General features: G+C 29.5%; 1 protein-coding gene across 1 annotated transcript in view; it reads right to left on the bottom strand.

Annotated features, from left to right (window-relative positions):
* The window catches only part of Ir25a (ionotropic receptor 25a), a 57,885-nt gene that overhangs the window by 20,348 nt on the left and 14,424 nt on the right, over positions 1 to 23,113 (bottom strand). The window contains exons 3-6 of the mRNA XM_016051995.5: positions 9,615 to 9,755; positions 8,018 to 8,320; positions 6,107 to 6,282; positions 5,197 to 5,250 (exon numbers count right to left, since the gene is read on the bottom strand). Of these exons, the coding sequence (XP_015907481.1) occupies positions 5,197 to 5,250; positions 6,107 to 6,282; positions 8,018 to 8,320; positions 9,615 to 9,755 (674 nt within the window). The remainder of the gene's footprint in view (positions 1 to 5,196; positions 5,251 to 6,106; positions 6,283 to 8,017; positions 8,321 to 9,614; positions 9,756 to 23,113) is intronic.

The following is a 23,113-nucleotide window of genomic DNA, read 5'->3' as shown; positions in this document are numbered from 1 at the left end:
CTTTAGTAAAATTTATCGATATTATATTCATAACTGGACTCAGACGTGTGAATTTGATCAATATTGGCATTATTTGTATGTAATATTTACAAATAATAAGTCAAAACATACCTTGCACAAAGTAGCCCCCAAGTGGGTCTACTTTGTGCAGCGATAGGAATTACGTTTAATAATCATGTTTTTATTAAAATATTGATATAAAATTGTTAAAAAAGTTAATTGTTGACATTTTTAATAACGAAAACATCAAGATATGTAAATATATTAGTTTGAAAATAATTTTCTGCGTTAAAAAACCATTTTTGATAAAGAATTTCTTTCTTAAAACGAATGTTTATTTTAAAACATTTGAGTTTAAACAAAAGGAAACCATGTACATTTTTGAACATTGAAATGGAAGAATATTCATTAACATTTTTAATATTGATAAATTTGAACATAACATGCTTGAATGAACATGACAGAACTTGCTCTTCAGTTTTGGTCAAAATCACCTGATGTCCTATAAAATATATTTTTATGTGTTAAATCGTTTGATTAATTCATTAGAAAAATCTTTGTAAAAGAAAAATAATAGTTTACCAGCACGTTTCACGTGTTTCTTGTGAATTTTATTAGCGATAGTATTTCTGTGGATCTTGTACTTCCGAGAAGCTTCTGCAATCAACATACCACGGCAACTGCTTGCAAACATTGTTTCAGCTTTTCTAAAGTGTAATCACGGTAGTTTCTCGTTCCGGGTATTTTTTTAATAAAGTCTGGCAATTTTTTTGTCGAAAAAAAAAAACGAATGAAACTTTGCACAAAATATCCCCACAGTGCATTTTTTTTCATTTTCCGTTTATTTGTTTTAAATTTTCAAATTTTTTTAACGCTAACATGATATAATTGTTTATTAATATATAAATAAAAAATTTTGCACTTACGACAATTGTTTAATCAACGTCTTTGCATTTCACAGCTAAAGTTTCCACGCACACTTTTCGACGTCCGAAGTTCTCGGAAAGTTGTTGACATTGAATAAACACACACTCTGAGATTGTTTTAAAATTCGAAAAAATGTTTGTAGTAATAGAGGAGACTTCTATCTTCAAATTCCACACATTTTTAACATGAAAAAAACATAATACTGAATAGCAGCCCCCGCTGCACAAAGTAACGCATGACGGTACGATACAAAATGGAAATTTGACCAGTTGTCTATTCCCGTGATTTTCATGTCGAGTAGTAGCGAAAATATCCTTGTATCTTTTGCAATAAATCCTTCCTGGTAATTATGTTTCATTTCTATTTAATGACGTGGTAAATTTACTTTTACTACCGTCATTTGGGGCTACTTTGTGCAGCGGGGGCTACTTTATGTAAATTCGAATTTGGCACTTTTCAAGTGCTGTTATTCAGTATTATGTTTTCTTCACGTTAAAAATGTGTGGAATTTAAAGATAGAAGTTTCCTCTATTACTACAAGCATTTTTTCGAATTTTAAAACAATCTCAGAGTGTGTTTTGTTTATCCAATGTCAACAACTTTCCGAGAACGTCGGACGTCGAAAAGTGTGCGCGTAAACTTTAGCTTTGAAATGCAAAGACGTTGATAAAACAATTGTCGTAAGTGCAAAATTTTTTATTTATACATTAATAAACAATTACATCATGTTAGCGTTAAAAATTTTTTAAAATTATTAACAAATAAACGGAAAATGAAAAAAAATGCACTGTGGGGCTATTTTGTGCGAAGTTTCATTCGTTTTTTTTTTCGACAGAAAAATTGCCAGACGTTATAAAAAAATACCTCGAACGAGAAATTACCGTTATTACACTTTAGAAAGGCTGCAACAATGTTTGCAAGCAGTTGCTGGTGGTATGTCGATTGCAGAAGCTTCTCGGAAGTACAAAATCCACAGAAATACTATCTCTAATGAAATTCACAAGAAACACGTGAAACGTGCTGGTAGACTATTATTTTTCTTCTACAAAGGTTTCCTAATGAATTAATCAAACGATTTAGCACATAAAAATATATTTTATAGGACATCAGGTGATTTTGACAGAAACTGAAGAGCAAGTTCTGTCGTGTTCATTCAAGCATGTCATGTTCAAATTTATCAATATTATAAATGTTAATGAATATGTAATAATTATTATTTTTGAAATTTCATCCACTTCAATGTTCAAAAATGTATATGGTTTCCTTTTGTTTAAACTCAAATGTTTTAAAATAAACATTCTTTTTAAGAAAAAATTCTTTATAAAAAATGGTTTTTTAACGCTGCAAATTATTTTCAAACTAATATCTTTACATATCTTGATGTTTTTGTCATTAAAAATGTCAACAATTAACTTTTTTAGCAATTTTATATCAATACTTTACTAAAAACATGATTAAACTGAATTCCTATCGCTGCACAAAGTAGCCCCAATTGGGGGCTACTTTGTGCAAGGTATGTTTTGATTTATTATTTGTAAATATTACATGCAAATAATGCCAATATTGATCAAATTCACTCGTCTGAGTCCAGTTATGACTATAATATCGATAAATTTAACTAAAGTTTGAATTAACGTAGTTTTTTTACATGTCAAAGTTCAAAAACTGCGAAATCCTGCACAAAGTAGCCCCACATGACGGTAGTAAATTAATAAATTTTTTTGCTCTAATTGTACGTAAAGGTTTGTTTCTTTAAAATAAATGTAAAGTTTTTTTTTCAAGTTTGTACAATCTCTTTAAGTTTATCAAAAAGATAAAAATACTTTAAAAGAGACTCTGTATTATTAATTATTATTTAGTTCGTTATTGATTTGCGTGTCAAAATTGCTTGTTATTTTGTATAGCTGTAGTAAAAAAATTATTCCATAAATTAAACAATCGAACTTTCATTTTGTAAATTTTTTAATATATTTTGTTGTTATTCTACCTACAATTATTTCTTTACCTTTACTGAGTTCTTGTTTCGTTTAAATAATAATATTTAAACGGTCTTCGTAAGTTTTAAAAAGTATAATCAATAGGATTGTTACGAAATTAGTTGATGGTGGTACCATCAAATAATTACTTTCAGTGGCTGAACTTTGCGTGTCACTTGATCACTACTGAACCAGCGATAACTGCAATCAAATGAACTGTAACTGTAACTATGCTATCAAACTATAACTAACAAACTGTAATTATAGCTGTGTGATAGAATTATTTAACAAACAAATTTTTATTTTCAACAAAATACATCATATTAAAATGTTAAACGAAAAAAATATTTATTATGGTATTGGTTCACAAATAGAGTAATCGTTCGATTGTTTTCAATTAGAACTAGTACCATATTCTTGAACCTTGCTGGCATAGTGGATAAAGCACTGAGCTAATATTGTCATGAACTAGAGCAGTGGCGTACGCAGAATTTTTTCAAGAGGGGTGTTCATAATTTTCTGAAACTACTAAAAGAAATTCGAATCTGTAATAATGCACTATTATTTCCCTAATTTAGACAGCTAGACAATTTTGACTTTTTATTTAGACAACATTATTTAGTTAAATTTTGATTTGAGTTTTTAAGTTTAAGAACATAATGTAATATCTTCTGAAAAAAGTCCAGTGTCATATGGGTGGAAAGTAACACTTTGAGGGCCACTTTCACATTCATCAGATTTTGTTATGCTAGAAACGTTTTCTTCAACGGAAGTATCACATTTCTGTTCAACAGAAAAACTTACATTGGTACTAGATGCTGTCACCTCACTAATTTCAGGTCGTGATTTTTTCTCAAAATAATTAAAAATTGTTGAATTCACGCGCTTTGACATCCTAAAGATCCAAGAACAGCATACATATATATATATATATATATATATATATATATATATATATATATATATATATATATATATATATATATATATATATATATATATATATATATATATATATATATATATATATATATATATATATATATATATATTGGCAAAAAAATATTCGCTATGCTACGATCTCAAAGTTTCGAGCTGGAATGAAGAATGAATAACTTCAACGAGCACAGTATCTCCAATGGTATTGTTACTAATTTCTTCACTAGTCGAAATAGTGGCGAAGACGGGTTCGATGTTTGAATGAACTTTTTGTTAAGACAAAACAAAACAGATTTAGCGACAAGCTCCGAAAGACAAGCGGCAGAGATAACTCTTAGTCTGACTAACTAACTTCACTGTACCCCGTTCCCCCTTTTATACAATTTTTCACCACATCTCCAAAATTCTCGAATTGTCTTAAAGACGACAGAACGTCTAGGATTCCAGAATCATCGCGTCAAGACCTCACGAATGACAACCAGTCTCGAAAACTATACTAGCAGGACAAAAAGAAACCAGTCCGTAACAGTATCACGTGAATTTGATTTCAAAAGTACAACCCTATTATAGTAAATGTTTTTTCAGTACTCTGAGAAATACCGTGAGAAAAAAAAGTAGGCATAAGGCTAATAAAAATATATAGTCTGAAAAAATAATAGCTCGCATAATTTCTACGAAATTTTTCTTTTGCCATTTTGTCTGAGCTCAAGGGGGGGGGGGTGTTTAAACCCTTAAACCCCTCCCTTGCGTACGCCACTGAACTAGAGTTTTCCATCCTCGGTAGTTACTTGAATCCCATCCAGCTTCAGTTTGATGGGTCTTATTGAGAAGTAAAGACGATCGGTGCATCATTAACCACATTACAATTATTAAGTTATTTGTTACGATAGTGTGGACCGTTAACCAACATGATCTTCCTGCTTCACAACTGCCTGTTACAGGAAAACTTTTCTTTTTTTACCATATACTAGGATTTTTGTTCATTTTTAATGTGACTCTTTAAGATATTTTGCTCGTAACATAAAAACATTTTTTTGGTCAGTTGATCTTTACCTTTAAAGTTTATGAGTTACATTCCAAGAGTTTTATTCTATTGTTTAATCAATTAACAGCATTGGAGTTTTAAGAGCTCTATAAAAAATCTTTCTGGGCTCGCAAGTTGAGACGATGAAAACATTTGGCAGTAATTTGAATAAAATTTACTTAAAAAATGGAAAATTTAATTGTAAAATGTTTAAGATTTTGACGCAATTTATCTCTCACAGTTTTGGATAGCTTTATAAGATTCTGGTAGTCTGAACCAAAACTATTCAATTAGACGAGGAAAAGAAAAATTCTTTTCAAGAATACTTACCAATGAAACGAAATACCAAGCATATTCTCGTCCAGTCATGTGGCTTGCTTCGGCCTGAAATTATAGTTAAATTTTTCAAAATTTTAGAATGAACGTTTTTTTCTTTTTCTTTTTTTGCACTTTGAATGTAACATAGCTGCAAAATTTAAAAAAAAGGAGGAATTGGTGCAAGGTAATTTGATAATTTATTCTAAACTAAATGAGAATGCAAAAAACTCCATGCTTTAAATTTCTTTATACTATTAGCTAATGGAATATTATACTTTCTTTATACTATGAGCTACTATTACATATTATTAGCTACTAAATATTTTTTTTACCCATCTGTAAATTGCTAGTCCATAAATTATGCTTAAATGCTTTTAAAAACTATAAGAATGAAACAAAAAAGGCATGACTTGCTGGGTGACTTGGATTTATTTTAATTATTTTAGGTTATCAGAAGAGACATGGGAAGTAAATACATAAAAATTCAATCTGAGTCGATTTTTTTCATAATTTTTTAAAATTTAAAAACTTACTCACACACTTTAATCTATAGAATGCTGCTATACAAAGATTCTGCCATCATAAAGTATTTCAAGTTCTTTCAAAGCAACTAGTAATCAATTTAAAGATTAAATGCTTCATTTTACAACAATATTAAAGAACAACGCTGTTTTTTTATGAATGTTGGTCAATATAATATATTATAAATTTCTCTTATATATAATATCTAACTTTTTTATTCAGAAATAAAACATCTCTTTTAAAAATCATTGATTAAAATGTTTCATTTTAGATCAAAAACAAGAAAGCTTTAAGAAAAGCTTTAAGAAAAGCTTTTCTAAATGTCTCTCCTGTTTGAAAATGACCCATTTATCTAAGTTTGATTAGCTATAAAGGATTAATACAAAGCTTTTTCACTTACAATTTCTAAGGCATAATTAATTGTATTTGATGGACCAATGACAAAAAAATACGCTGTATCACTACTCTTCATTTTCACTAGTTCTTCCTGAATTTTTTGTCTATCAGGTTTAACCGGAAGAATGTTGGCGCGTGTTGCAATATTTTGAAGAAGTGTTGAAGATTTTTGATCAAGTTCTGAAATAAAATATTAATATTATTAAAGTTTTTGAATTTAATTTTAAAGAAATGTTTTACACACTTTAGAATATTGATTGACAAAAGGTTTTTATGAGTCTGAAAAATCTATTTCATATTGATTGCAAAATTTTTCAAAATTACGTTCCTCTTTGCCAGTAATGTTTCGTTGCATATTTGCTAATTAATTACCTATTACGAGAATTAAATTCAAGACGTGGTGAGAATTAAGTGACTGGTTTCATAACCAGAATGCAGCGAAAGTCCCATTTTTATTTTCAACTATTTTTCTTTAATCGCCTTTTCAAATCGTCACTTATTTTCGGGAACTCGGTAGGGGAGAGTGGGCTCAATTGTAGCATTTTTTATTTAACTATTTTTAACTAACAAAAAATCCAATATATTATTAGTATTAATTGACAGACGAGTAAAGTTGACTATCCTCTACTAGAAAAAAAAACCTTATTTTAAATGTTATTATATTAGTTATTAACAATTTTCGACAGTCGTACACTTGTTACAATTGTCCCCACTTACGGGGTCAATTGTAACAGTTCATAAATTCATCTAAAGCATAGTTAACTATACATATTATCATAGTTGTGATATATATTTTTATTGATCAAAATGGTAGTGATTTTTTAGGAGTAAAAATAATAATGAGCAGAGACCTAAAGGGTTGAACTTTTTACTTTAAAGGGTTAAAAATTTTAATTTATGCTGTGATAGGTGACAAATTAAATAATGCGCATGCAACATAATATAAATGATATAGGAAACCATACTCTCCAACTTATGAGGATTTTAAAAATAATTCTTTCTAGTGGTAGCGAACCAAAGTAGAAATTTTTAAAGCAAATGGATCTCTCATAAAACTTTTATCAGAACTTAAGAATCTAGCCATATGGCCTGCACTTTTATAAGTAATAGTGGACAAGTTACGCTAAAATTAATTTTTTTTAAATATTAAGACATTAATTTTGCTACCGTCAGAAAAGAAGATTTCTGAAACTACGGAAATTCCGTAGCAGTTGGAGGGTATGGGAAACTATTGGTGGTTCTTAAAGAGTTAAGTAATGGTTTGTAAACATAAGATTATTTATTTTCAGCTGTTACAATCGTCCCTTTACTTATTGTTACAATCGTCCCCAAGACGCCATTTCAGCTTCATTTGTTAAAAACAATGCTAGTTAATTAACAAAACTAATATTTTATTTTTTTGAAATGTTAATTAAGGTGTCCACTTACATATTCGGTTGATAATTTTTATTTGTTTAAACAAAATTACTTTGTTACAATATAATATTCTAATACCAAAAAAAGTACTTACGTAGCTTGAAAATATCTTTTGTGATGTAACTCTTTCAAAAGTACATAAAAATGGTTGCCAGCTGGGGTGTACATGTAGATTTATTAAATACACCTTGTGCGCCACCTGGGAACCAAATCTAGAACCCGACACTCGAAATTTTTTCTCTGTTACAATTGACCCCACTCTCCCCTACCATTTTATCGTTACAGCATGTTTCGGTTAGCTGTAAGTTTAAAATATTTTTTTTTAATCATGTTTTTAAATAAGGTAGTTTTCAATGAAAAAGATGCTTTTGAAAATCTCTTCCTAATGTTTCTGTACATTCCAAAAAAATATATGAATATTTCACACAATAAAAATGCTCACAAATTATAGAAATATAACCATTTTAATAATAATAAATTATAAAAAAAACTTCCTCACCTATGTTTTCATCAATCAAAACTCCTGTTGTTGTCATATTTTGGTGAGATACTATGTCTCTTACAACTTGTGGTATGATGTATCCTGGTGGCGCAATTTGGACGAGATACTGTTTTTCATTTTCATCCAAGTTTTCCCATCCCATAATTCCTTTCATTTTTCCATAGGTTGCACTAACTGTTGGAATACCTAGTCTACGGACAACCTTCTTTATCAGTGTACCTGCTCGATTACCTATGGATCTTGGTTTTCGTGTTGTATCAATCAAAATAGTAGGATTATTGCTCACTATTTTCTGACAAACTATTAAAAAATAATTGCTACATTTTAGGTCATGCAATTGTAAATTCAAAATGAAAAAAAAATATATATTCATTTACGTACATTGGAAGTGCTGCATCTCTGCGTTTTATACTGTAGCTGTATTGTATGAAGATAAAATAATCATCTTAATTGTACTCGGACGTCGACTCTAGTTTGATACTCTATTCCAAATTTTAAAATTTCTATACCTTAGTATTTGTAATTACTTTATTCTGTTAATATTAATACTATATTAAAAGTAAATAAATAATGAGTTGTGTATTTCAAAATTCATTGGATAAGAGTACTTTGAACGGAAAGACTTAAGGAATTTGTTATGGCGACCCAGGCAAGGAAAGCTCTTCCTCCAGGTGTTTGTCTCATAGCACGAAGCAGTCTCGCCCAGCACGAGCGTCAAGCTATGCAGACACACAGGCACAATGCCCCGAGTAACTCAATGCGGAAAGTGTTACATCAAACTTACGTTCTATCAACCTTTTCTGAATTATTTTTAATTCAAAGTATTGTTTTAAGTTTGTAATTTAAAGTACAATCGAACCTCTATTTAAGGAGGTTGCTAAATCCCGATAATAAGTTCGTTATATGGAAAATTCGTTAAATAGAAAATCGCCTTTTACAATGCTTAAACAACACAAAACAGGTTTTAAATTCATAAACACTAGACATAATTAAAAAATCAATTGATACAGCTTTATCTTGTAAACTAGTATCTACTATTTATTTTATATATCTTAGTCACAAAAGAAATCGACACTGAAAACAAGAATAGAGCAAAACATTAACCAGTGTTACACTATCAGTGTTGCACTTATACATTTTAAACTAAAAACAGCTAAATTTATGCATAAAATTTTGACTGTATTTATTTGCTGTATAAAATTATAACTGCAAAGTAATTTTAAATAGGGAAAGTGGAAGTTGAATAGAGAACCTCTGTAAGTGAGGATGTAAAAAACAAAAAATTCTTTAAGTATAAAGTGTTAAAACTTATTTCTGCACATTTGCTATTCTGGCAAAATTGATTTAGTCAGTACATGGTAATTGAGATAACTTTAATAGTTATTATGTATTATCTACTTTCTTACAATATGTTGACGGTTTAAGCCATTTTTCTGCCATTAAACTAATTTCCCCCTGCACCATTGAAACTAGTGGATTTTTCTTCTTTTTTCGTAAGTGTGTGTAAAATGCATTAAAACCTCATTATTTAACTCAAAAGTGATCTTTTCAATAAAATTCAAAGATATATTAGTATAAAAGTGAATGTGCTTACCTGAAGTTTCTGTTGAACCATCCTGAATTACTACACTTGAATATTGAATATCTATGTCTGGAAATTCTTCTTTTATGTAATAATCAAAAACTTTCTCTACAACATCTTTTGCTATTGGATACTCTTCTTCAAAAACAGCAACTGAAAAGTACTTGCTTGAGCTTGTTTATTCACAATTATCAGAAAAGTATAGAAAATATGCACAAATTTTTTTTTCTTATCAAATTTAGAATAATTTTGAAAGATGAATTAAGTGTAAAAATATTTTGCTGGTTTTGTATTGCTGTTGGAGTGACAAATTTAACTCTGCTTTACGCGAAGTTTACTCGACGTATAATGAACCAATTTCGCTTCGAAGCATAGTGTTGTTGGTCATTTACGTCGCTTTAGGGCTGCACAATGGGCTATTGGCGACGGACTGGGAAACATCCCTGAGGATGATCTGAAGACATGCCATCACAATTTTCATCCTCTGCAGAGGGAATGGCACCCCCTCTCCGGTAGCCACGTGAAGTCGAGCACTTTACGGTAGAACAGTTTTAACGAGGACCCATAACGCACACCCTCAGTCCCTACGCAGACTGATCAAAGTGATCATCCATCCGCACATTGACCGTAGCCAGTGATGCTTGACTTCGGTGATCTGCTGGGAACCGTGTCTTAACGATCAGTCCACTGCGGGACCCGAAGCATAGTGTATTCTCAAATTTTATTTATTTTTCCATCTTAAAAGCAGCTTTTTCCGAATACTTTCGCTTAGCTTAAAGATATTTTCTTTAAATTTTGGTTTATCATGCATGGTAATTATTAAGGTACCTATTGTACTTAATAGTGGTTTAAAAGCATACAATAAAGAAAAAAAAATTAAAATTTTTTTATAGATTTATATAACGATTTCTCTGATTTATATAATTATTTCATGTTAAAAGATTAAATATTAATTATGACTTTTATTTTAAAAGAAGTTTTTGATTTCATCACTTTTAATTAATTGGTTTTGTCATTCAACTATTCTTTTTGACCATTTCTTACTTTTTGTTGCCATCATACGTTTATTATTTATGTAAAGATATAATTTTAATAAAAGGAAGTATAGAATGTTAATAAACGTGGAAAAATGCTAATAAAGAGTGGTAAGTAAGGAAAACTGGAGATACTTAATTCGGATGACTTAAAACTAGAATCATTGTGCACAAATTACAACATGAAAGTTTGATTCAGCTATTTCTGTTTTGCTTGCAAGACTTGTTGAAAGTGTATGCAACAATTACACTGACATGGTTTTATTCTGTAAACTTTATTTTGTTTGTGAGAAGAGAATTTGTGACTTCAGAATTTTATAATCTTTTGAGTAATCTATTTAAACTATTAAATGTAAACTATCAATCTATTAAATGTAACTGAAGTAGCTTTATTTATTGATATAATGATATAATACTACAAACAATATTTATGGGACTGTATTGAACTTTGGGTTATTGACAATTTCAAAAAACTTAATTGCAATCTACGAATTAATTTTATTTCTAGTTACGACTGTAACCAATCAAAAGTATAACTGTAAACTGTAACCCAGCAAAAGTAAACCCAATTAGTATTTTGAATGGTGAAAAAAAATTTCAATACTTAAACTTCTTTCTTTTTATTTTCATTTTTTGAATATAAATTTATTAAACTATTCAAATGAATTTTATTTGGTTTCTATATATTAATAATTAATTACTTGCCTATTATTATTACTCAAAATTATGAGTCAACATAAAAAACATTGCAAATTCAAGTTAATTTAATATCAATCATAAATGGATATTATAATTTATAGTTATTAGCATTAAAAAGTTTTTGCTTTTTGATGACAATACAAATCCTTAAAATTTCCCATATTTAAAATATTCAGTATGTTATGCAACGGTTATCATGAAATTTATATTATTTAGAGAAATCCATTGAATGTTTTCCTATCCATATTGTCAGCTATGTTGCCAGCTAATTTCATTTTGAACATTTTAATTGAAACATTGTCGTCTGATGAAAGATATTAAGACTCTTATTCATTTTAAAAATAAATGATGTTTTAAGAAAATAATAAATGAATAAATAAATAAAAAATTTCGTTAAAAAAATTCAAACGCAGGAAACATCGGATCCTTTAATAATAAGTGAGAACATAAGTGCGAAAAAAATATATATTATTTCCAAAATAAAAACTGAAAAACAGCAAAAAGGATCAGTAGCCCTAGTTTCTTCTTCTGAATCTCAAATGCAGTAAGTAAAGACAATAATTTTAATTCGAAAAGTTGCTTACACTATAAAAAGGTAATACCGATGCATTTCCAAGAAAATATTCTAAAATTTAAGACTTCTTAATACATTGAAAGTTTAACATATCATTAGAATAAATTATGTAAGAAATATAATTTTAAAAACTTTTATGTTATAAGAGATAAATAAGTACAGTTGTAGTTTATAAATTGGAAATACAACTGGCTTGTAAACGTTCTTATTCATGTCACATTTTTTTCTACACCTGTTTTAAATTTCGGATTAGCTTTAAATTTGAATTTTTTTGGTATCCATGACAAATTCAATAAACAGATTTTTCTCCCATCATCGTATGGTAAAAAACTGATAAAAATAAAATTAGAAAGACAATAAATGTGCTTTGAAAATAGTAAAACCATTTTCTGCGAAAAATTTTGAAAATATCTCAACAACTTGGTCAAGGACACTGCATAATTTTACTATTAAAATGTCACCTTTGAGCAAATAATTTGTGTTTAATAACCATCAAATATCACAATTATCTTTATTCATCTGAGATTAATGATCCATAACACGAAAGAATATAAATGAAGTGTGATTTTTGAGTATAAGATATGTTACAGAATGAGATGAACAACGGAATTTTAAAAAACTTAAGAACTTTAGATAGGAAATTACTTTAATAAACTATTTTATCTAAGAAATTACTCCATATTTTATTAATATTAAATTGTCATAAGTAAGAATAAAAAGTTTGCAAGTCAGAGAATCTATTGACAGCTAAAACTTCTAAAAATTATGGTAAAAATAGCGGGTCGTGGACGTTTGTATATTTTTTTGTAAAGTAATAAGCTAATACATGCTAATTTACTCGCATTGCTAACCTTTAAAGTTAAAGAGGTACTGTAAGAAATTTAATTTTACACCTTGGAACAAGGAGGCTATTTAGCATACAGTATTTAATAGTATTTTTGAGCTGAGGTAGCCCAGTGGATCGAGAATCGGACTCCGTTCCGGAGGAGCCGGGATCCGATGCTCGACTCCACTAAGACACACCAAGTACACTCTATAACAAAAAAATCGAAGCACCAAGAAGCAATCATCCGATTGCTTTGAAATTTCGTATGCATGAATGTTTTGAACAGATATGGCTGGAATGATGCCGACTGGGGACGTATAGTCTTTAGCGACAAATCCCGCTTCCAACTGTGTCCTGATGATCATCGAACACGTGTTTGGAGACGCACAGGGCAGAGGGGGGATCCTGTCTTCACTATTGCACGCCACACCGGCCCTCAACAAGGCATTATGGTCTGGGGTGCCATTTCCTTTGACAGCCGGGCCCCTTTGGTCGTCATTAGAGGTACACTTACTGCACAGCGGTATGTCGACGACATCCCAAGACCGGTTTTGCTACCGTTCCTTTTGCAGCGCCCTGGGCTGGTTCCACACATACGGCACGTGTTGCTGTGAACTGTCTGCAAGCTTGTCAAACTCTTCCTTGGCCTGCCAGATCACCAGATCTCTCTCCCATCGAGCATGTCTGGGATATGATGGGAAGGCGATTGCATCTGCCACGGAATTTTGATGACCTCGTTTGACAATTGGATCGAATTTGGCAGGAAATACTGCAAGAGACCATCCGGGAGCTTTATCGGTCTATGCCACGCTGTGTGGCAGCTTGTATCCAGGCTAGAGGCGGATCAACACCTTATTGAACTTGTTACTGTAACTCTGCAATAAATTATTAAATTGTTCTGAAATTTTAATCATTTACTATTCTGTACATTGTCTTCCTATAAACCAATTTTCGTTTCAATCGGACAACTCCTTCTTGGTGCATCGATTTTTTTGTAATAGAGTGTTCCTTTGACAGCCGGATACGTGCTCATAAAATCAGTGGAATCGAAAGTCCTGCGGTCGGTCTCTGAGCAGTATTATGGGTACAGGTATCTGGAGAAAACTTTCTTCTGCTTCAAATCCACGAGGAAGTGACCTCACGAATGAGTGGTGCTGCCATCTTACCGTGAGGTTCTGAGCTAAGACGCACTTCCACCCTTGCGGTGCTTTCTAGTCAAACAAAAGTAGCACCTTCCTGTTTTAATGCGCTAAGGCCAGTGGCTAACGAGCTTGGTTTGTCCAAGAGTCATTAGAAACAACAAACAACATTAGCATTTTTTTCAGTAACAGTCGTAGAAAATGTGATTTACCTCTATGGATAACTCTGTCTTCTACCTGAGTAAATAAAATTGATGATCAAGTTATTGGTTAAAATTGTACGTTCTACTTGGAAAAAAAAATTGGTCACTGTCAACTAACAGTGGCATAGTTTGATCCATATTGAGATGTAAGATGTAAATTGAATTGGCATAACTATTGGCATTACTAATGAAAAATTCATAAAAAATGATAAACATGTGTTTTTAGACCTGAAAGTTTTGTTGTTTCGAGAATAAGATAACAATTATTTAAAAATAGTGCTACGTGAAGGAAAAAATTTTACCCTATTTCAAACAACTGCTTTTAAATAAAATAATTTTTGTGAAATTTCCAAATTTTTAAAAATTAGCATCATAATCCCTTTAGTGAACACGGTTTATTTTTAGAGCCAGTTCTAAAAATAAATCATGGATGCATTGGTCATTATTGGCATAACTGATTTTCTCCTTTAATTCTATTTATTTTTTCAATTTATATTAAAATTTTATTCGTCTTTCCTTTCTCAAATAGTATAACAGCTACACTTTTTTTTCTTCAGTGTAAACAGGTAATGAATTTTCAATTAATAGAAGGGTGACTGAATGTAAGCTTCTTAAAACCGGTAGAAGTATAAAAAATTTCCGATGTATCTTTCCGCATATGTTACGCTTACTTAGTGTGAATAGGCTTGATATTCCAGGAATTTTTAATATTGTGATTTGTGTTTTAATTATGCGTCATTTTACCATTCGTAAGAGTTTTCTATAATTCATAAATCGTAAAAGGTGGTGAACCTTAAATAAAGTTAGGAAAACTAATATCACATCATAAATAAAGCGTAAGTTTTGTCATATTTTGAGTGTTCTCTCCTATTTGACTATGTAAAATATCGCAGTTTGTTATTTTTTGGGTAGCATCCTACCATGCTTGTGACGTTGACAAAACTCGTTTTCTGTTAAAATTAAACGGATTAAGCTTAAGTTTAAATGAAAGAATGTATTATATTGTAAACATTTCAATTATATTGTTATCGGCAGGCGCGTTTTTCCAAATTTAGGCTCAACAATAAATTGGAAGCAGTAACTCAGAGGTTTTAGATAAATATCTACCACTAGCGCCACCTGTGCTTAGCTTTACACTGTCCATGTCCAATGATCCATCTTTCCGGATATCAAAACCTATTTTTAATCTTCATTTCCTTAATTGCTTTCATGTTTTCACAGACATTATTCTTTAACAGGGGTCTTATTATGAGGTCTTCGGAATCGAAGCAGTTCGTCTATGCTAGAGAGTTTCCAATACTATGCTAGAGAGTACCCAAATTCTTCTGAAAACCTCTAGTTTCGGAAACTGCGTTCGGTATCATGCTCATTTCCGAATTGTTTAAACCCACCTCTCAAATGCCTGTCATTGAGATATAGTGAACTGTGTTGGCAGCTAATATTGTTGCTCTCGCTTTAATTACAGTCGATCATGGATGTATTAGCAACTTGTTAACGATAAAAATTCCAAAATTTTCCACAAGTTTTTTTATGTGAAATTATACAAAAAACTACATTTTTTCAAAATGATACTTTAAAAGGTTTGTATTTATTTTTTAGAATTGTTCCTTCACATCGCCAATAAAAAGAATTAAAATATATATTTTCAAACAAATAATACTTTACTAATATGATAGAAAAAAACTAGTATTTTTCTAAAATTACCATGTTTTCATTCGTATGAAATAAATTTTCATAGCTTCTTTGATACCAGCAAAATAAATTGAGTATGACATTTCTTTAAAGGTCAATAATATTCATTGTTATTTTTCTCCATTTACAAATTTTTTATCATTGTCGCATACACACCATTCGGTTCATTTTTATAAATATTTATGCAGTGACATATTTATATTGTTTTGAAATACCATGTCTATCTAATATATATTTAATTTAATATTTTTTTTTACAATTTAAAATTAGCATACATCTTTTGCACTTTATTTGTTTCATACAAAATAAAATTTAAGAACCGAATGGTTGTGCTTCTGAGTTTGGAATTTAGGACAAATTAAAGTTAATAGATCCTCACAACATGTTCGTAAATGTACAGTGAGCAAAAATAGATAAATAAATAAAATCAGTAAATGAAAAAAGGAACACCCTAAACAATATTTGATCTAATGATCTGATTTTCACGAATCAATACTCAATTTTATAGGTTCGAAAGTCTAACCTTTAGAACAAATATACCTCTTTTTGAACGGAGTTTTTACCCTTAAAATATGAGGGGGGGGGGAGGATAACTGCAATCTGGAAAACATAGTCCCAACAATTTGATTATTTAGGAGAGTGGTCGAAAGTTAGGATCTCTTAATGTTAATTTCACTTTGTGCGTATTTCTCCATATCTATAGAATTTTTTAGGCGAATCGAAATATTTTTGCACACAATTATAAAATTAATTTATTCAAAGATAATTAATTCCATGAAAAAGATAATTTCTAATTAAATTTTTTATTATTTTAGTTGAAAATAGTCAAAAGTATTTTGAGCGTAAGGTTTACAATTTTTCACATGGCAAAATACAAAATTTGACCGAAATCGATCAAATAGTTCTTGAGAAATTAAGTTTTAGTTGAGAAATTATTTAGAAACTATTCAAAAAATTTTGTTCAAAAATATTCTCATTGGTAATAATTGGTCATAATTACATTGGTAAAAGTCATGCAGAATTTTGTATATTTTACAATGCAAAATTTCTGCTACTATTATTAACTAAAATAACAAAAAAGAATTAGTAATTATAATAAATTATTTTTTGTGTTGCATTTTCTTTGGTGGAACGAATTTTAGTATTGTGCTTTCGATTCGCTTGAAAAGTACTCGAGATATTGCGATGCACACAAAAAGTAAAATTAAACATTCGTATTCATCACTCTGAGTTAAACCGAGAGTTACTCGGGTATAAGGAAACTCTAGGGTAAAGGTTACTCGTGGGTTAACTCTCGGTCTTTATTTGACCTGAATAATTTTCAATTATTCATATATTTTGAATGACTGGACGTATCAAGAGTTTAGTTGTTAACGTAGCCTTTCTTTATTTTTTGTTTGATTAGAAAATAGCTTTTCTCAATGAATCGAAGCAAAAGTTTTTTGACTATTTATTAATTATATAATTTGAAATCAACAAATATCTTAGTAAATACAATTGCAAGATTACTCTCTTATTGAAGCTTTTCAAACTTTTGCAAATAGGCAACATTTTAAGACAGGATAAATTTTAATAAATTTGCTGTTGATTTCACCATATTAAATTATAATATATGCAAGATATTTTTGAAAATATGTGACTTATTTTATAGGTTGCTTTGAAAAATGTACTTGATTATGAAAGGATTGGGTCATTAAAAAAGCCACGCTCCTTAAAAGGTGATATTTTTTTCCAAAAGTTGTACCCCAGTTTGTTTCTAGAATGGTATTAAATAAGTTTTCGTGATTAGAGCCATATTATTAACATGATTCATGATTTATTTTTCAGAAAAAAACGCTGTCCTGAACAATTATAATCATTCCTGAACAATCATGAACAATTATAAGTCCTGAAAATTTGGATATCATTTCATTGTGCTCAAAGCCCCTTAAAAATATATTTTAAGCTAAAAAAAGCTTTGGTGAGCTTTTAGTTATCGATCAAGAACTTAAATTTTCTATTAATACAACTCGATAATAAATGTTGAAATAAATTCCACCTTCCATTTTGCAAATAGAATTAATTATTAATTTTCGTTGAAAATATGAGCTTCTAGCAAAACTTCATAAAACAATATTAACAACAATTTCACAATGACTTTCTTTCGTTTTCTGAAAACTCCCTGTCTGTAAAGAATTGAGTTATACATAATTAAGCTTGGTGTTTAATAGCACGCAGGTCACTAATCAGATAAGTGTATCAGTCATAGTTTTCGTGACAGGAAAGCAAAAAGGAAAACTTTAGTCAAAGACATGTCATTTTATACTACAAATAAATATGTAGTAGAATATTCGTTACCATTGATTGATTATTCTAGAAGTTTCTTTTATGTTAGAAGTGAAGTAAGTACTGTGAGATAAATAAAAGTTTTAGTTAGGGGTGCTCAAATTCTTTTGGAAAAAGGCTTCAGAGAAAAAATTTACTGAGTTTTTATATTGTTTGATAATGATTGAAATGTTCCTTGGTGTAGTAAAAACAATATTAGTTTATCTTAAAAATCAAACGATAATATACAGTTCGCAAAATAAAAAATGGACCATCCGGAATAACTTTTGATCAAATGATTAGATCTTCACTTTCTCAGACTCAATCTTAATGATGCGAGGGTGTGGCATCAAATATGCTAATTAATTAGTGTAAATGATATTTTAAGTTGCGAAAACAGATACAAATAGGTACTTACTCTGCATAAATATGCCTTTTTTTCTATGGAGTTGGATTTCTTATCCCCAAAATATAGGGGGTAGCCGCATGCCGCAATCTGGGAAATATGGTCCCAAATAGTTCGATCAGGAGAGCGGTCAATAGTTTGGATCCTTTAATGTTAGTTTTACTTTTTGCGAATATCACCATATCTCGAGAACTTTTTAAGTAAATTGAAAAATTTTCGCACTCAATTATTAAAAAACTTTTATCTAAAGATAATTCCATACAAAAAATAAATGATAGTATATATTTATTTTTTATTATTATTTTTTTCAATAATAGTCTAAAAAATTTTGAATAGTAAGGTATACGAATTTTTACATCATTTTAAAGAATGCAATTTTCTATGGCAAAACACAAATCGGCGAATTGTTCACGAGAAATCAAATTTTAAATATGCGACTTTTTCAAAATTCGATTTCACAGGAATTATTCTACTGATTTCGTTCAAATTTTGTATTTTGCCATTTAAAATTACATTCTTTAAAATGATGCTAAAATTTTTATATTTTATAATTCAAATTTTTTTAGACTATTATTGAAATAACAAATAAAAAATAATAAGTATTTACTAAAAGCTATAATTTGCATGGAATTATCTTTGGATCAACCAATTTAATAATTGTGAGCAAAATTTAATTTGCTTAGAAAATTCTCAAGGTATGACGAAATACGTAAAAAGTATAATTAACATTAATGGGTTCAAAATTTGGATCACTCTCCTTACTGAACCCTTTTGACCATATTTCCCAGATTGCGGCTACGCCCTATATTTTGGGGGTCAGAAATCCAAATCCGTCCAAAAAAAAGGTAGAAAATATGTTTTTGTGTCTGATTTTGTAACTATTCGATATTCGTAATATCGTCTGCACTAATTAATTAGTATATCTGAAGTCACTCTCTTGAACCAATAAGATTGAATCGTTCCTAGAACTTGAAGATCCGAAAATTAGATCAAAGGTTATTTATGATGATCCACATATTTTTTTTTTTGTTGCTTACTATACAGCAAATCATACACGGCTGAAGTTTTGCCCAGTTTGCCTTCTCTGATAAAATAAAAGAAAGTTTTGAATTTCTCCGTAGATGAATAAACGCATTATTTATTGATTTTTTTTTTATTTTTTAGTATATGAGTTACTTACACTTAAATTACTTTTGTCTAAAAATGTTTTAATTAAAATAAATTGTCTTTAAATAAAGCATGTTCAAAAAATTTTTTCTCTAAAAAAATTTAAATGTTTAAATGTTTTAACGCCTCACTGTAAAAAAGGATTTCTCAAAATTGAGCAAAAATGTGCCAAATTAGCTCCGAAACAAATATAGTTGAATCTGAAAACCCATGTACTTATTATTGAGAGTAGTGACATGCCAAAACTTTTACAGCATATAGAAGAAAGTGGGGTTTAGCTGGGTAGTGGGATAAAGTCAGATACCTCGAATTTGGCGAAATTATCTCTGATTTCTAGTGAACAAACTTTGATTTTCATTCTACTGTTCAAGAAGAAGGACCAACCACATTGGCGTATCGTTGTTTATAAATTTACCGCATCTGTGTAGATAAGTTTGTTTTACTATGTCAACTCTCAAATGTTCTACTAATTATAATAATTACAATATGTTCTGAAATTACAATCTGCGTATGGACTGTGAGTGAGTGTGTCTTTCGTGTAAAACTGGTTGTGACGTATGCATGTTAACTCTGGATCATCCTCAGGGGTGTTTCCCAGACCGTCACCAATAGCCCATTGTGCAGCTCTAGTGCGATGTAAATAAAAGTACTAATACAACTCTATTTAAATTTTTGTAGATACATTCTTTTTACCAAATTCACTGGTTCTTTATTTTAATTTGTCATATTTTTTGAAAAATTTTAGCTATGCTAGTCTTTTAATTCCAAGTCATCCTATTAAGTGCAAAAAATACCTACACTGATTTGTTATTTTGAAATTGCTTTTTTATCACTTTTGTAGAAACCATTGTAAAGTAAAAGTTCTATATCAATAACTGCTTTTAATGAATTGTTAAAAGAGCAATTTATTCAAAACGCAATAGTGAAATCTTTCTTAAATAATTTTGTTTTCTAAATAATCATTTCCATAAAAACAATTTTATCTATTGTTGTACATTAAATGTGCTCAATAATAAGTTACATTATTAGATCAATTCTAGTTTCCACCTATTTTATTGATTTAATTTATTTCTTTGCTTAATGGAAGAATGAAAGAGCGTGATTATTCGTATTTAGTGGTTTTTGTAATAATGAATATGTTTGAAGAGATGAAACAAGAAAAAAAAAACAGAATAAAAATGAATACAAAGTCAGAGTAATAAATATTTTACGTTCAACAAATCATAAAGATTGTTTTTTTGTAAGGTTCATGAGCATTGACGTATTTACAGCAAAAAGAAATTAGTTATTTTATATCTTTCTGTCTACCTATTTATCCAATGTAACCAATTGTTATTGTTACATTGAATTCATGGAGTAAATAATAAAAGAAAGCACGGTAAAAATAAAAACATTAAACTGTAATTACGCTATTTCAATTTTCCTAGCTATTTCAACTCTCCAAGCTATTTCAATTTATTAAATTAATTTTTTTTATGAATTTGATTGATAATGTTTAAACTGTCATTGTTTTGCAATTTTGTCAAGAAAAGTGTTTTTATTTTATGCTTTAAGCTTTGAAAATGAATTTGGTTATATTTATTGCGCTCGAATAGGTAAACAGTTCATTTCTATAACCTTTACCTTTCGTGCACGATTAGAAATTTCTCGAAAAAAATTGTTAAATAATAATTTTTTCAAACATTATTTTACCTTATTAAAAAAGACAGCCAAATAACCATAAATAAGACGTTATTAAGCTATTAACTGGGAGAAAAACAGTTTGTTTACTGATTGTACCTTGTACGGTTAAACAGCCAAATTTTTATCACACCAACTATTTTCATCTAATAAAGTCACTTTGTTTCTTGCAGCTGGGTGGATATTATACATATTATACCCGAGAGGGCTAATCTTTCAATCTCATGACCGACAGAACAGGGGTTCAAGTCCCAGCGTTGACACCGCAATATTTACTCCATTACCTTCAACACATTAAGAATTTCCAGTACCCTGCACTTCCCAATTTGTAACCCTGGACTATTAGAATACCATACTCTCATTTACGCATAGATGGCAGTTCTATGTTCAGTTAAGTTTCTTTTTTCACGGTTTTGAAACCATGCTAGTTGTAAGCGGTAAAAAATTCGTAAGGTTTTGTATTCATGGTTTCAAAACCCGCAAAGATAAAAAATGTTCTTTACCATAAATTCTACGTTTAATTGGAGGACAAACTGCTGTCGGTTATTTTAATGTAATTTTGGAATGAAAATTCGAACGTGTGCTTAAACTTATTAAATGGACTTACCGAAATTACTTATATTATGCTACCAAGAATATTTTATTTTCAGAATTAAAGAATTAAAATTTTGTTGAATATAATTTTCAACTCAGTCAAAATTCATTGAATATAAAATGAAGTGTTTTCATCGAGCAAAGAATTTTAGTCATTTTTTTTAATTTATATTTATTTTCCAGTAATAACTATAATGTTTAGTACTTTTTATTGTAATTTCAATAAAATTAACGACAGCTACAAGAAAAGCGCTAAGTGTTGAAGTGAAATCAGATTTTTCGTACCTTTTTTTCCAAAGCGTGAACAGTTTACATACGTTATGGGAAATTTGATTCGTTTTATTAAAACATTTAAATTTTTTTTATTTAATGAAATTTCTAAGTTAAAATTATTTGATAAATCATAATGTTTGTCACCTTTTAATGATATATTTTTTTACTCAAATTATAAAATACCCTTTTTTATTAATATTATTTCAAGCGTATAGAAACTGGGTTAAGTTTGCCTACTTAGGTTGGTTTGATCCACTTTGAGGAAGCATGCAATGAGGAAGGCGACCTCTATATGATTGGGTATTGTTGATCTGAAACTGGCAGACACTTAGCAAGACTTTAAAAGGGTAAACTGGCCACTGTAAAATAATTTTAAAAATAAAACAATTTTTCAAATCTACAACTAGTCTTGGAATCGATTCTTGTACTAGCTAATGGTATATAATCTAATTAAAATACTGACTTATCATAAAAATTCACCCAAACTTTAGGAAAAATGAACTTCTTCTATATGTTCTTTTTATTTGTTTCAAGAACAACTAATACATGTATAGTGGTTTGAAAAAAAACCTTAAATGAACAATTACTTAATTAAATTAAAAAATACTGATGTTTATTAATTTTTTAACTACAATAATTGCTGCTCCAATTTCAATAAAAACATTTGAAAGTTAAAAATATCCATTATTGCCGATTAAAATTAAAGCTTTTTAGAACGTCCTCGTTCGTTTCTGCATCACGCATGTCTTTCACTTTTCATATATCACACCAAGTCCACTAGCTCCCATGGAAACTCACAAAAAAGAATAAATGAATTTGCTAAAAGTAAAAACGAATAAGTCCAATTCAGCATGTAAGTCTACTTTCTTACACACTTATGTTGTTGTTTCATAATAGACCACTGCATGAAAACAAGCACG

The sequence above is a fragment of the Parasteatoda tepidariorum genome, chromosome 11 (genome assembly GCF_982258835.1).
Source record: "Parasteatoda tepidariorum strain Cologne lab strain chromosome 11, Ptep-v5.0, whole genome shotgun sequence".
NCBI lineage: Eukaryota > Metazoa > Arthropoda > Arachnida > Araneae > Theridiidae > Parasteatoda > Parasteatoda tepidariorum.
The sequence above is the reverse complement of the archived record's forward strand: the minus strand, read 5'-3'. Positions and strand labels throughout refer to the sequence as shown.